Source organism: Camelus dromedarius, chromosome 11 (assembly GCF_036321535.1).
Source record: "Camelus dromedarius isolate mCamDro1 chromosome 11, mCamDro1.pat, whole genome shotgun sequence".
NCBI classification, from domain to species: Eukaryota; Metazoa; Chordata; class Mammalia; order Artiodactyla; family Camelidae; genus Camelus; species Camelus dromedarius.
In genome coordinates this window covers 44,794,697-44,810,392 of record NC_087446.1, presented here as the reverse complement: position 1 = coordinate 44,810,392, position 15,696 = coordinate 44,794,697, and the positions used below count along the sequence as shown (strand labels likewise).

The following is a 15,696-nucleotide window of genomic DNA, read 5'->3' as shown; positions in this document are numbered from 1 at the left end:
GCAAACTGTCAGATGGTACCTTCGGAGGTGAAAGTAAAGAACAGGTGGGGAGAGGTGTAATTCTATGAATAGCCATGCGTGTGAACAGAAGATAAGTTTTTAAAAAACTCTTCACTGCTTTTAACATCATATGCAACATTTCTAGGAATTTAAATTCCATAAAACTTCTACCTACAATTGGCTTCTTTAATGTGTGTTTTCATCTTCTTACACACGCTGGGGGAAAAAGAAAGCCAAGAATAATTATGCTTGTGGACGAGGATAAATATGCATTTAAGGCAACCAACACCAGTTAGATATCCTAATTAGTGTGACAAGAGACCTGGTGAGCCACCAGGGATTGAATAAGCCTGCTAATCAGAATGGCTTCTACAAACACTTACCCTGCTGTAGAGTGTCAGTGTGGAAAGGTGCTCTTTTATGACAGGGTACAAGCACCAGACAATTTTCTCACACTCTGTAGCTATTCAGTATTCCAAGAGGCTGAGTCTGGCTTGGAGGGAAGGCTAGGGAAGGGTGAATGGGCTTGTCTGGGCAGGTCTAGCTACACTGGCTACATGCAAGAGGTAGAAGGGCCCTCATGCTTCCCTTCTCCTTCTGTGCTAAGCATGCCGTCTCAGCAGCTGCCTGCTTCCCTGCCGTGTGCCCAGCCCTGCCCACAGCATTTCACGTACTGCCGCAGCCCTGTGAAGCTGGTAACAGACAGGACACTGAGGCTCACAAAGCTGAAGTGACTTGCAGACAGTCACACAGCCGGGAAAGGTGAGAGCTAGGATTCAAACCTGGGCTTAGCTGAGTGCAAAGTCCCTGCTCTTTTTCTCTGCTTCTCACCAACTCCCAGTTACAGAGATGGATACTGCAAAGGGCTCCTTTATATACATACACATTTCATATACATATATATATATATAAAATAAGACCATAAAAGTAAACAGCATAATGCAGTCCTGTATATTCTATTTTTAGCCATTCAGCCTTGGGTTTTTAAAACTTCTCCACAAGAAACATAAATTTCTTTTGTCTTTTTTTTTTTTTTTGGTAGGGAGGCACTGTAATTAGGTTTTATTTATATTTTTAATGGTGGTACTGGGGATTGAACCCAGGACTTCGTGCATGCTAAGCACATACTCTACCACTGAGCTATACCCTCCTCCCAAGAAATGTTTGGATAGAGCCCCAGATGTGAAACACACAAGCAGGGCAGCTCTGGTTGAGCTGGGTGAGTGCCAGGAGCCCTGACTCTCATCCTCCCCTTCTCCCTGGATCTTCTAGGTCTCCTCGGGCACAGTAGGAGAGTCACACGCTGAGCTCCAGAAAAACAAAATCTAAAGGTGACTTTTCATCTTTTTATCTAGGTGTGATTCATGTTCTTGGGAACGGATTTCCAACCAGTATTTTTGAATGAAAAGTGAATGTTGTTAATAACCGTAATAAACCACAATGATCAGGGCCGGACCTTGCTTGCGGTTTCCTTGCTGATTATCAGGAGTTTTCCCAAAGCCAGGTTCACAATCTTTCCAACTCCCCCCTGCACGTCTTCACCAAGTTTTTCATTAAAAATCTGTGGTTGTTAATAAGGTTATTAAAATCAAACAAGAACTGACCAGATGGAATCCAGAGTCTCATTCTTTTTTTAAACCAGTATTTAGTGAACATACTTTTCTCTCTTTCTTCTTTTCTTTCCTCTCTCACCTTCCCACCTTCCCTCCCTTTCTTCCTATTCTTTTCTCTTTCCTTCCTTTCTATGTGTCCTTACTCGTGGTAACTACCCCGCTGATAATGGTTGGTCAGCTCATCCTCAGTGTAAAGAATGTGACCTTATCATCATCACTAGTCATCAGGGAAATGCAATGATATGTCACCTCACATTAGGATGACTGTTATCTAAAGGTCAAAAGATAACAAGTGTTGGTAAGCATATGAAGAAAAGGGAACCCTCGTGCACTGTTAGTGGGAATGTAAATTGGTGCAGCAGTTCTGGAAAATGGTATGGAGTTTCCTCAAAGAATTTAAAAGCAATCCCACTTCTGGGTGTATATCTGAAGGAAAAAGAATCACTGTCTCAGAGAGATATCTGCAGTCCCACATTCATAGCAGAATTATTTACAGTAGCCAAGACGTGGAAACAACCTGAGTCTGGCAGTAGATGAATGGATAAGGAGAATGTAGCGTGTGTGTGTGTGTGTGTGTGTGTCTATGTGTGTGTGTGTGTGTGTGTAAATGTATGTACACACACAATGCAGTATTATTCAGCCTTTAAAAAAAAGGACATCCTGCCGTTTGCAACACCATGGATGAACCTGGAGGACATTATGCTAAGTGAAATAAACCAGGCACAGAAAGACAAATACTGCATGATCTCACCTGTGGGGAATCTAAAAAAGGCAAATTCATAGTAACAGAGAGTAGGATGGTGGTTACCAGGGGCTGGGAGGTGAGGGAAAAGGGTAGATGTGGATCAAAAGCCATAAACTTTCAGGTATAGGATAAGTAAGTTCTGGAGAGCAAACTGTATAGCATGGTGACTGTAGTTAATAATACCATACTGTATACTGAACTCTGCAAAAAGAGTAGATCTCAGATGTTCTCCACAAAAACAAACATACAAAAAAGTAACTGTGTGCCATAAAGGACATCTTAATTAGCCTGACTGTGGTCATCATTTCACAAAGTATACATATATCAAAACATCACATGTACACCTTAAATTCATAGATATTTTATTTGTCAATCGTACTTCAATAAAGCTGGGAGGAAAAAAGAACATTATCTTTTTTGTCTCTTATAGAAATGTCTATTTTCTTCTGTCACTTTAAGAAATACATTACATACCTTTTTTGTTGTTAGCATTGGCGTGATGAAATGGAAATAAGAATTTTCTGACACCTTTTGATTTTTCACACTCTTTTTTCAAAACAGTTGAATAATAGGTGATACGAATATGTTGGTTGGTTTCTCTATCTGGTGGACTCAAAAATTCTGGGTAATCATCAATCTGAAAAACAAAAATTGAGCCTGATTGAAGACAAATGCAACTGCTTATCTATTCTGAGATAATAAATCCTCCAAAGCTTAGGGCAAGTTTAAACTGCATTTTTTCTTCTTATGTTTTTTGCTGGGAAATCTTTCCTCTTCTTGTCGTTAGGTTTCCCAATCCCTCCTCCGTTTGTTTCGGTCCTTAGTGAAAATGTACCCAGCAACAAAAGGCAAGGAACTATTTACACTATAGGATTGCTGAATAAACAGTAACAGTGTTTTTGTTTGTTAAATGGTATCCCTCACCACTTCCACTTTAAAAGCAAAAACATTTTAAAGGTCTTAAAAGGGTATAATTAACTGGGTTTAAACTAGGCTTTGTCTATGCAGACGACAACGTCCATTTGTAGAGAACAGTCCACAAAGATCCTGTGAGTACAAACATCTAGGTTTGAACTATTGAAGGTTTCCTGCCCCTGAATAGTTTTTTCTTTCCTCCAAAGTGCTTGTTTTCTATTCTTTTTTTTTTATTTATTCAATTATTTTTTTAAATAGAGCATGCGCTCTACCACTTGAGCTATACCCTCCCTACCTTGTTTTCTATTCTTAATTAAAATGGGAAAGGTCGCTGGAGGGTGTAGCTCAATGGTAGAGTGCTTGCTTAGCATGCATGAGGTCCTGGGTTCCACCCCCAGTACCTCCATTAAAAATAGCTAAATAAATAAACTTAATTACCCTGACCCCCCCCCAAAAAAAACCTACATTAAAAGGAAAAGATTTCAATAAACACTTAGGGCTTTAAAATAAATAAATAAATAAATACTTAGAGCTTTTTAGATCTTTTCTTTAACGACCTCCTTCCCTCTTTATGACAGGTATGCAGCAATAGTGTCTGACTGAAAAGCTAGGAGGAGAGCCAGAGAATCACCTGAGGCAGACTGAAAACCATTCATTCAAGCATCAGGAGGGAGTCCTCTGTAGAATTTTTGCAAGTACTTAGCGTTAGGGTAAAAACATTTCCTGTGATTGTCCAGTTTCATCATTCTCTTTTCACAAATATAAGGAGGAAATAAATAATAATGATAAAATTTTAAAAATCTAATTCAGAGCAATTGAAGATAGAAAGATGGATTAATGAAGAGCTGTCAGGATCTCAAATTTAATTTTTTAGAAAGACACAAATGAACTTATTTACAAAACAGAAACAGACTCACAGACTTAGAAAACAGACTTATGATTACCAGAGCTGGAAGGGGAGGTGGAGGGATAAACTGGGAGTTCACGATTTGCAGATACTAACAGATATATATATAAACAACGAGTTTCTACTATATAGCACAGAGAACTATATTCAATATCCTGCAGTAAACCATAATGAATATATGTATGTATATGTATGACTGAAACATTACGCTGTATACCAGAAATTGACACAACATTGTAAACTGACAATACTTCAATTAAAATTTTTTAATTTTTAAAATTATTTTCAAATATATGAAGTAATTCAAACAGGCTAATGAAGCAAAGCCTAGTGAAGGTCTTCAGAGGATATGCTTTAGTTAATAATGAAGTTTTATAGTTAGTAAAGGAATTCTCTTCTGAACAAGAGAGTCTTCAGAAATGCCTTCTTTGAAACCTGCTGATATGTTTATAAAATTAGAATATTACACAGATAGCTAAGTTTTCTGTTTTGTGTAACTGTATTCTGAATATTTTTCTCTTGCCTTTCTCAGGAAAAATTATGAAAGGCTTTGAAATAGGCAAAAAGGATTTTCTAGGTGTTCGTCTTTTATCATCTTTGAGCTGTTTTAAAACTGTAAATTGTAGAAAACTGATAATAATGCAAATGATTCTGGTTCATACAGATACAAATTGTTTGTGTCCTGTGGAATAGAACTGATTATTGCCTTTTATAAAGAGAACAGCTGTTGGATATCTGAGCCAGTGAGAATTTGTTTCTAACTTCACTGACCTGAAGTTGTAAGCTCTTTCTGTATTTAGGTATCTGTAATTGTAGAAACCCTTTTACCTCTTAGTGTTTTGGTGGGTAATGGTTTCCTATTTCCAGAGGGCATTGATACATTAATAATTCTTAAAGGAGCTCTGTACTGATGGCTTGTAGAGACAAAGAAGCACTTACATAAGGAAAAGTTTTCTGCAATTCCCCCCAAATACGGACATTTAACGTCTAATACTTTAAATGTGCTGTACCCACCTAGGAAAATTATTTTTACAAAAATAAACTCAGAAGTCTTAAGAATGTAAGTTTATGAAAATAAACATGTCGTTGGCAAACAAGCCTAGCTTAATAATTCTGGTTTAATAAAAACAGCTATATCTTCTCAGATTTATCAGTGTTACATTAAAAAACATATATTTTATTCTGCTGGGATTTATTTTTCCTGATTTTATACAGATTTACTAATCAAATAAGCTAACATTAATCACATATGTTAAAAATTATGAAAAGTGTAAATTTGTGTTCAAGAAAATGGAATCATTATTCTAACAAATTTTTATTTAAACTTAAATATGTTTTATAATATCTCAGATTGAAGATAATTGTCAGGATCTTCAGATAACTTAAAACCTTGGACTGAAATTAAACTGAGTGATTTAACAGATGATCAATCATTAGATACGAAGATGATTTCTAAGTAAGAGAAAATTCTGAAATATTGGCTACTTCAGCAAAATTTTAAGCATATATACTTTTGCTTATTCTTAAATTCTGTAGAAGCTATATCTTTTGATCATGTTAATAAATGTGCTCATTTTACAAAGGTTCCGTGCTTATGAAAAAGATTCTTTTCAAGCATGTTATTTTCTATATCTATTTTTCAGTGTTTTATTGTCACTTTGACTAAATAAGTAATCAAGAATTGTTTCTCAGGCACCCATGGTCCTCTTTTAAGCAGGTGTCTGAATCTCTTCTAATAACCTTGATTTTTGCTTTCCCTAAATCAAAACTTTATTACAAAAATATATATATTAAACTTTCAGGGTATCTTTTATACCTAAAGTATCTTTGAGATTTCCCAGAAAGCCCATGAAAAATAGTCACGAAGATTTGTTCTTTCACCTTATAAAAAGAGAAGTGCTTGAAATAATTAGGTTTATTTGGTCTATTTACTATTGTAAATTTCATGGGAAGAGTTGTCCAATCCAAAGAAATGCTTAGCTTGCCTAAGTTTAAATTTGTTTAGGTAAAATATTATAAATATTTCAGAAATTATGTTTTATGGGAAATCTCTAGAGATTTGTTAATGCCCGTACTGTCCATGTTGTGTCTGTATTTATCAGAGTCTCGGTGGTGCTTGCCCTGATCATATTAGGCAACAGCCGTATCAGTCATAATTTCAGATGTTATGCAGAATGTTGACTTGACCACAGCCTTGCCTTTTTTTTTTAATTGAAGTTTGGTCAGTTTACAATGTCATGTTAATTTCTGGTGTATAGCACAGTGATTCAGTTATACATATATATATTCCTTTTCATATTCTTTTTCATTATAGGTTACTGCAGGATATTGAATATAGTTCTCTGTGCTATACAGTAGGAATTTGTTGTTCATCTATTTTATATATGATAATTAGTATCTGCAAATCCTGAACTCTCAGTTTATCCCTCCACTCTTCCTTCCCACCTCGGGTAACCATAAGTTTATTTTCTATGTCTGTCAGTCTGTTTCTGTTTTATAAATAAGTTCATTTGTGTTTTTTTTTTTTTTAGATTCCACATATCAGTGATGTCATATGGTATTTTTCTTTTTCTTTCTGATTTACTTCACTTAGTATGACAATCTCCAGGTTCATCCATGTTGCTGCAGATGGCATTATTTCATTCTTTTTTATGGCTGAGTAGTATTCCACTGTATATATATACACCACATCTTCTTTACCCATTCATCTGGACATTAGGTTGCTTCCATGGACATTAGGTTGGTTGATGGACATTAGGTTGCTTCCATGTCTTGGCTGTTGTAAATAGTGCTGCTATGAACATTGGGGTGCATGTATCTTTTCAAATTAGAGTTTCCTCTGGGTATATGGCCAGGAGTGGGATTTACAGCCTTGCTCTTAATTTGAATTTATCACCTTCTTGACCTGTAAATTTTTGGTAGGGAATTATGTCACTCTTATACTGACAGTTTGTAAAAAACACAGGTATCTGGGCTCAGTCAGACTTACTGAATCTCTTTACTTGCTATTCTTGGTTTAAAGCAGGTATTCTCTGTCTCTTTCTCTCTCTCTGAGGTAGTCATTATTAACTCCATTTTGCAATGAAAAAACTGGTTTCAAAGAGTTAAGTTCACCAAACTAGTAAATAAATGATGGAACTGGAATTATAAAGCAAGGCAGTCTGTCTCCAAAGCCAATTTTATAAAAATAAAAACTAAGGTTTAAGAGCACAGCCCTACTAGTAATCAGAGATGGGGTAGATTTTGTCAGGGAGAGACAGAAGAATTTCTTCTAAAAACAAGGCTGGAATCCAAACAGTAATCAAGCAGCTGGATTCATTATTTTGTCAGAGTTTCAGTCAAATTATGCCAGTTCCTTCATTTGAGAGGACGTAGAGCCAGTCCTCTTTTTTAGTTGCTGTAATCACTGAATTTGGTGAGCTCCATCATTCTAGAACATAATATCTTCCTTAAATACACTAGGGTGGTACTTATACAAAGTAGTCATGTAAATTTTTTCTATACTCATTAACATGGAAAAATGCCCATGATATGCTGTAAACTAAAAATAACAGATTACAGAACAGTATATGGAGTATGGTTTCATGTGTGTGTTAACTAATAGAACAGTTTGGAATGTTGTGCACCAAATTTTCTCGTGTGTGTGGTTAACTGCAGTTATTTCTGGATGATGGGATTATATTATATAATTTTTTTAAATTTTATTTTAATTCTAAGAATCATCTAGATGGTAGGATGAAGACAGTTGTTTGCTGTTTGTTTTGTTTTAATATTTCAGCTGGTAGTCTGGCATCTCATAGTCATAAAACACAAAATATGTGCATTCTTCCCTGAAAATTTGTCACTAAAGAGCTAAGCAGGGGCAGGAAGGACAACTTCTAATATGATTCATGAAGACAGTTTGTTTACAACAACCTCACTTTTAAAAAGCCATTTTTATGCACAGCCAAGGCCCCCATCACTAAAGGGGGGTGGTAGATTATTACACTGATGAGTGTCACACAACTAAGGGGATACATCTGTGTCTGAAAAGGAGAGGATGATGACGGACGTGATAAACAGTAACTATGAACAGCAGTAGCATCAAAATGATCGATCATTTTTCACTTTCCCTCTTCTCTCTTATTGGTTCATCTAACAGCCATAATCTCAGTTGTAAAGCCTATGGCTACAAAGCTCTAGATAGAGCAAAATTCTAACATAAATAGTTCATTTACTCGGACTTAAATTACAAGGACAAACTGTTAAAGGAGGAAAGATTTTCTCTCTCTTCCTTTAAAATTTTTTTTAAAAATGTAATCAAAATCTTTTTGTAATGACCCACAGCATGTTTGTGAAGCATGAGAGGACCACCCAGGAGCCAAGCCAGGCTAATTTACACATCCGTGGGGTGGTGAGAGTTTTCTGACCAGAAAGCCTCTCCACTGCAGCAATGAACAGGGCAAGGACACTTACTTAGTCCAAAGAATATGCTGTCAGTGCCTGAAGAAAGAAGAGAAAGCTCTTAAAAGGGATATAGCTGAAATTTGGGGGGAAAAAAATCGGGGAATATAGCTGAACTCAATCTCTTGTTAGCAATTTATTTTAGACGTGGTGTTATCTGAAAAAAAAAAAAAAGTTTTGCATTTACATCCGAACATCAGAGACATCTTTAGGAAATTCAAAACCCAAAGCATCTGTTTTAGCCCAAAGCAGAGAGAGAAAAAGAGAGAAATGAAAGAAAGATATATATAGAGAGAGTGAGAGATGAATGGAGGGAGGGAGGGAGGGAGGGAGGAAGGATACTGTAATGATCTGATAGAACTACCTCTGTTTAAAATTTTCTAACTTTATGTCATCAAATAAGCTTTAAGTATTGTGACAAAATCTAGTTTGTAAACTAACATTTAGCTTATTTAGGTTGGAAATAAGATTATCCATTGTTTCATATAGCACTGAATTTATGTCTTTAGGATCATTTTTGAAAGCTGAAAGAACTGCTTTTACCCAGACACCTTCTAGCACAGGTAATAGAATCTGAAGAATATCTAAATAAAATAATTTTAGAACTCCAAATCAGGACACATGAGAGGTTTTTTTTTTCTATCACTTGCTGACACACCAACATTTAAACAACATTATTCTATAACTCTTATGTAACAATTAAATCATACTATTTATATATATTCAATAAATTAACTCTTTTAAATTTAATTGCATTAAATTATTATTGACCCAGTGCTACACATACACTGCTCCACTAATGTAAATCGTAACTTGAGCTGTCTGCCTTTCTCATTAGAAACTGGGGCTGCCAAGTGGGAGTTACTTGCAAATGGCCTCCTGAGTTTTCCCTCCCAGTCAGTATGATAAAAAGTCTAAGACTATTTGTAAGTTGTAGTTCTTTCTAATATATGACCTGACTTTCTTTGCCTCTGAAAAAGGTGCTGACTGTATAACCCCATCACTGTGAATTTGGAGCCATGTGCTCCGACATGTCCAATAGCACCAACTGCTATTCTCCCAGTAAAAGCTGGATCTTGGGGAAAATCTTATATATACATGTACGACCTGGGTGAGAGGGAAAAAAGAAACCATGCTGGCTCACCAACCAGGTACACCTTCTCTCAGTCTGTGACATTAAAAAAGAGTAGGTGGGTGTAGATTCTGCAGGAAAGGGTTAAGTCAGCAGGTCTGGGTGCTCAGACCTTGTCTACAAAGACAGGCCTGTCTTCAAGCTGGACTCATCCTAGGAGATAACCTCTGGGCCTTAGAACATTCTTCCTGGTAAGAGTGTTTGTGTGTGCCCGAGACCTTGAGCCATGCTGTGCCAATTTGATTAGATAAATTTATTCTAATAACGTAATTTATGACAGACACCGGATTTTACCAGCAGTGAGGGTGAGGAGGTGGAAGGGGAAGCGATGGTCTGAGTAGCTAAGTGAGGTCTCGATGCTTGCAGGGCCCGCACACCTACGTGACTGACCCCAGCAAAAACTCTGGACACCAAGGCTCAGCTGGGCTGCCCTGGTTAGTAGCCCTTTGCACGTGTTGTGACACATTGCTGGGGAAATGAAGCACATCCATGTGACTCCACTGGGACAGGACACCCGGAAGCCTGTACCTGGTTCCTCCTGAATTTCATCCCGCATATCTTTTCCCTTTGCTGAATTTAATCTGTATTCTCTCACCATCATAAACTGTTTCTGAGTCCTGTGAGTCCTTCCAGGAACCATTAAGTATGAGGGTCATCTTGGGGACCCCCTACACAGCTGGACAACCATACCCAAGCATCAGGCCATTGGCTGCCTACACCACTGGTTCTGCCTCCTTGGGGCACTGCACAGCCTTGGCCTTTCCCAGGCTGAGTCCAAGAGGGGCCTGCCCACCTTCCCATCCTTCCTTCTCAAAGGACTCAAGGATTCTGATCCTTGTGGCCAGATTCTCTCCAGCATAAAGATAGAAAAAAGCAAGAAATTACATGTTCAAACAGTATCATATCAAATGTAAAAAAGGTTAACATTTATCAAGCACTTTTTACATGTTCTATTAAGTGCTTTATAGGTATTACCTCGCTGACTCCTCACCCAACGGCACGTGTAGGTAAAATTGTTCCCGTTTCACAAGGGAATTCGAGGAACCTGGGGCTCAGAGAGTTAAGTGGCCTGCCCAGGTTTCCACTGCTGTAAGTGGCAGACCAGAGATTCAGAATGTATCCTGTGCTCTTAACTTATACAAATGACACACAAACTATAAAACATACATATACCAACTAACATACTGTGAGTCTAAAAATAAAACTGCTTCTGTTATGAGATAGCGCAAAGTTATGATGAGGTGGATTTTTTTTTATTTTTGTATTTTGTATTCTTGTTGTGAGGTATCAATGTTTAAGGAGAAAGACTGCTGTAAAAACATTATTACTATGATAACAAATGTCACAGGGACCTAAAAAATTCCAAATTCCCTAATTACTGAATGGACCCATTTTGTTCAGGTGGCTCTCATTTCTTTTTTTTTTTTTTTAATTGAAATATAGTTGCTGTACAATATTCTATAAGTTACAAGCATACAATATAGTGACTCACAATTTGTAAAGATTATACTCTATTTTATGGTTATTTTAAAATACTGGCTATATTCCCCATGTTGTACAATATATCCTTATAACTTACTTATTTTATACATAGTAGTTTGTACCCCTTGATCCCTGACTCCTATCTTGCCCTGCCCCGCTTCTCTCTCCTCACTGGTAACCACTAGTTTGATCTCTATATCTGTGAGTTTGTTTCTTTTTTGTTATATTCACTAGTTTGTTTTATTTTTTACATTCCACATATAAATGATATCACACAGTATTTGCCTTCCCCTGTCTGACGTATTTCAACTAGCCTAATACCCTCCAAGTTCATCCATATTATAGACAGCAAAATTTCATTCTTCTTATAGCTGAGGAGTATTCTCCTGTATATGCATATACTGTATCTTCCTTATCCATTCCTCTGTTGATGGGCACTTAGGTTGCTTCTACGTATTGGCTATTATAAATAATGCTGCTCTGAACATTGGGATGCATGCATCTTTCCAAGTTAATGTTTTCATTTTTTTGAGATATACACCCAGGCATGGAATTGCTAGGCTATGTGAGTTCTATTTTTAGTTTTTTGAGAAACCTCTGTACTGTTTTCCACAGGAGCTGCACCAATTCACATTCCTACCAACAGTGTACAAGGGTTGCCTTTTCTCCATATCCTCGCCGACATTTGTTATTCGTGATCTTTTTGATGACAGCCATTCTGACAAGTGTGAGGTGCTCTCATTGTGGTTTTGATTTGCATTTCCCTGGTGATTAGTGATGTTGAGCATCTTTTCATGTGCCTGTTGACCATCTGCATTTCCTCTTTGCAAAAATGTCTATTCAGTTCTTCTGCCCATTTTTTAATCGGATTGTTTGCTTTTTCGACGATGAGTTGTGCAAGCTGCTTGTATGCATTGGATATCAATCCTTTATCAGTCGTATCATTTGCAAATATTTTCTTCCATTCAGTAGGTTGTCTTTTCATTTTGTCAGTGGTTTCTTTTGCTATGCAAAAGCTTTTAAGTATAATTACATCCCATTTGTTTATTTTTTACTTTTATTTCTTTTACTTTAGGAGACAGAGGGGTGGCTCTCGTTTCTTATGTATTTTCATGAATCATCCACCTACAGAGTTCTTATCAAAGGCTTGACATCAAAGACGGATTGATTAAAAAATGAATAAAAATAAAACATTTTAAAAAGAAAAAAGAAAAACAAATTAAAAAAAAAAAAAGACAAGGAGGGATTGAAATATGAAAGAGAACCCCAGACTAAAAAAGCTTAAAAAAATGAGCTTAACATAAACTCATGTGCAAAGATCAGGATTAAAATCACTTGGAAATTGGATTTCTAAATGGAAGGTACTAAGGGGTCCTAAAGGAAAGCTATCAGGGAGACAGCAATCTAACAAGTATAAATTATTCTAATTAACTTCTTACAAACCAATTCATTTTTTATACCCTGATTATTAAGTACATCATGACCAAACTAGGTATTCAGTCAACACCTTGACAGAAATTTGGAATGTTGGAGAAACACTCTGAACTAGCAATTAAGAAATCTGATTTCTAATGTGGCCTCCACCATTAACTAGCAGTGTGACTTTGGCCAAGTTACTTAATTTCTTTCGGTTGTGATTTCCTCAGGTGTAAAATGACAAATGTGGAATCAATTTAAGGTCTCTTTTAGCTTGAATATATATATATATACATATTTTTTTAATATACCTATGAAACTATATTATAACTTTACAATATTAAAAGTTAACTTTGTTAATGACTGTATTTCAGAAAATGTATTTACATGACCGGGAAGAACCACATGGGCTTCTTTGCAAAGATGCAGCAAAAAGCATCTGCAGAATCCTGTTTTGTAGGAGGAGGGTATATTAATGTAAATATGCAATTAACCTATGCATTTTGTTAAGAACATTCCTTATAAATAATTCAGTATCTACATCCCAAAGAATCTATACCTTGTAAAAAGGTACTGTGACTAGCAGACCTACAAGTAATATTAAATGCAGTCCTTCATTCTAGTTTCTTAATTCTTCAAATTTTCCATATGAAAAAGCTAACACAAGAGAGAGATGACAACCAAATGCAATGTGTGATTCTTGATGGGACCCTAGTTTGAACAAACTACCTGTAAGACAGCTAGAAACAGAAAAGCTATGTGGCTGTCACTAAAACAGGCTCTGCTTGGTTCCACTGAGTTGGGTTTAGGCATACTGTAGAAAACTGATCAAGTACAAGCTATTCCCTCCTTTTCTTTTCTTCTTCTTTTTTTTTAATTTAATTTTTTTAATTGCTTTTTTGGTGAGGAAGATAATTAGGTTTATTTATTTATTCATTCATTCCTTTATTATTTTTTTAATGGAAGTACTGGGGATTGAACCCAGGACTTTGTACATGCTAAGCAGGCACTCTACTATTGAGCTATACCCTCCCCCATTCCCTCCTTTCCGAATACACTTGCCCTTTTTTTCTGCCTAGAAACTTCTATTCTTCCTCTGAGACCAAGCTTAAACGTTACTTCCTTGGTGAACCTTTACCCAACAGAATATGTCGCTTCCCCTTGTCCCACGATAGTCTGTTTATTATGTCTGTTTTCACATTTCATTTTAATTATCTGCTTATAATTTTTCTTCTTTCCATCTGCTTGCCTTCCTCTCTAAATTATGAGCTACTCAGAAGCAGGTACCATTTTTTGTTCATTTATATATTTGTAGTCCCTGGTAATTCAAAAGACTGGTACAGTGCTCCATATAAAATCTAACATCCCTTCAATAGAACTATTTGGTGTAGAAAGAGGAAAAACATAACCCAGAAGAAAGAGAAAAGGGAAAAACTGAAGGCAGACATCATGAACTGGGCCACAGTTTGGAGATCATTTTACTTAATGAGACATTTGGGTAGTGGAAGTAAGGCCCAAACAGAACTAAGCTGTGAGACATTTTTCAACTTCCCTGGTCCTTTCAGGACCTAACTTCCCCTGCACTGCAAGCTCTAACTCTACAGTCTCTAACAACAGGAGGAAAGCAAATAATACATGAATTACTCAAGTTGCAATTTAATGAATTACCTGTTCCAGGAGTATTTCAGAAAGAATCTGAAGGAGGACCAATGGCAAGATTTAATCTACTGATGAAGTGGCCAATCAATATATGGACATACCGTCAATGAATTTCCCTCAGATTAAACCGCATTAGCAACTACCTGTGTCCCACTGCACATAAGGTTACTCCTAAGTAGACGCTATTTTTACATTTAGCATTTGGCAGATCCTTCCAACTGTCATAATTAAAAAAACTCACTGCAGTCTCCACCAAGTGGTTTTTTTCCATTGGACTCTACCTGGGCTTTAGCATACCAATCCCTAAGGAAATCTGAGTAGATGAGCTATTTTTGGAAAGTATAGATATTGCTGGCCTGAATGATTCACCCACGTATTCCAAAAGGAATTACCAGTTCGGAGAATTGTGCATTGCCCCATGATAATATTGGAGACCCCCTAGATTATTTCAGTGTTAGGCTTGAAAAATCATTGCTTCAGGACGAAGAGCCACAGCTCAGAAAGACTTAAAGAAAAAAACAAACACACAAAAAAACTTTCAGGTCTTGGCCCTATGAAAAGGATGATATACCCCTTCTGGGTCTTTTCAGCCAAACCTGCCCCTGAACCTCATCAGCAACAGCACTGACACCAGTCTCAGCTGTGAAGCACAGTCCTGAATACAGAGAGGTGGTGTGGGCAAGTGAAAAAGGGCTTTTGTTTATAACTGCGCCCTCCTTCCTGACAACTAATGCCCAGAAACCATGTGATGTGCATACTGAGGTAACTTTGTTGCCCCTATTGCAAAACCTAAAAACTTCTCAAGAAATACCGCAAATTTACAGAAAGCCAGTTGTTACTATGTGCAGAGTGGCTTAAAGAATGCTGGCTGTGATGACAAGACCTAAGTTTACATTCCAGCTCAGATGTTTTCTGATTATGGGACCTTGTACAAGTATTTACCCCTTCTCTGCCCTCGCTTTCTCGTCTATGAAAGAGAACCTCACCTTCCCTAAAGAGTCAATAAGAGTAAATGAATAATCCCCTGAAAATGTTTGGCACAAAAGTGCTGGCACACAGTACATACCCAATAAATGCCTGTTTTAATTAATGACATTTGATTGTCCGTAAGACCTTCAGTTATGCAGTCCTGAGCCAGATTCATGGTCCACTCAGCCTGGCATTTGTCTCTGATGGTGGTAGCAAAATGCATTTGGGGAGAGAAGTGAATGCTCTTTGTTATCTCAAATGAATAAGGCTTTATCTGAAAATACGCCTCATTTCTTTGACTAAATCACTTGCGACTATATCTACATCATTTTTGACCATATTTATACTTGCAACTGATACTGATTTCTCTTACAGTAAAATACTACTTTCAAAGTGCAGGATGGGGAGAACCCCT

The 15,696-nt window shown here is 36.8% G+C and overlaps 2 protein-coding genes across 3 annotated transcripts in view; one reads left to right on the top strand and one right to left on the bottom strand.

Moving 5' to 3' along the window:
- Positions 1 to 15,696, top strand: part of XPOT (exportin for tRNA) — a 134,090-nt gene that overhangs the window by 70,406 nt on the left and 47,988 nt on the right. The gene's annotated exons all lie outside the window — the stretch shown is intronic.
- The window catches only part of C11H12orf56 (chromosome 11 C12orf56 homolog), a 68,415-nt gene that overhangs the window by 44,520 nt on the left and 8,199 nt on the right, over positions 1 to 15,696 (bottom strand). The window contains exon 2 of the mRNA XM_031462771.2: positions 2,833 to 2,995. Within this exon, the coding sequence (XP_031318631.2) occupies positions 2,833 to 2,995 (163 nt within the window). The remainder of the gene's footprint in view (positions 1 to 2,832; positions 2,996 to 15,696) is intronic.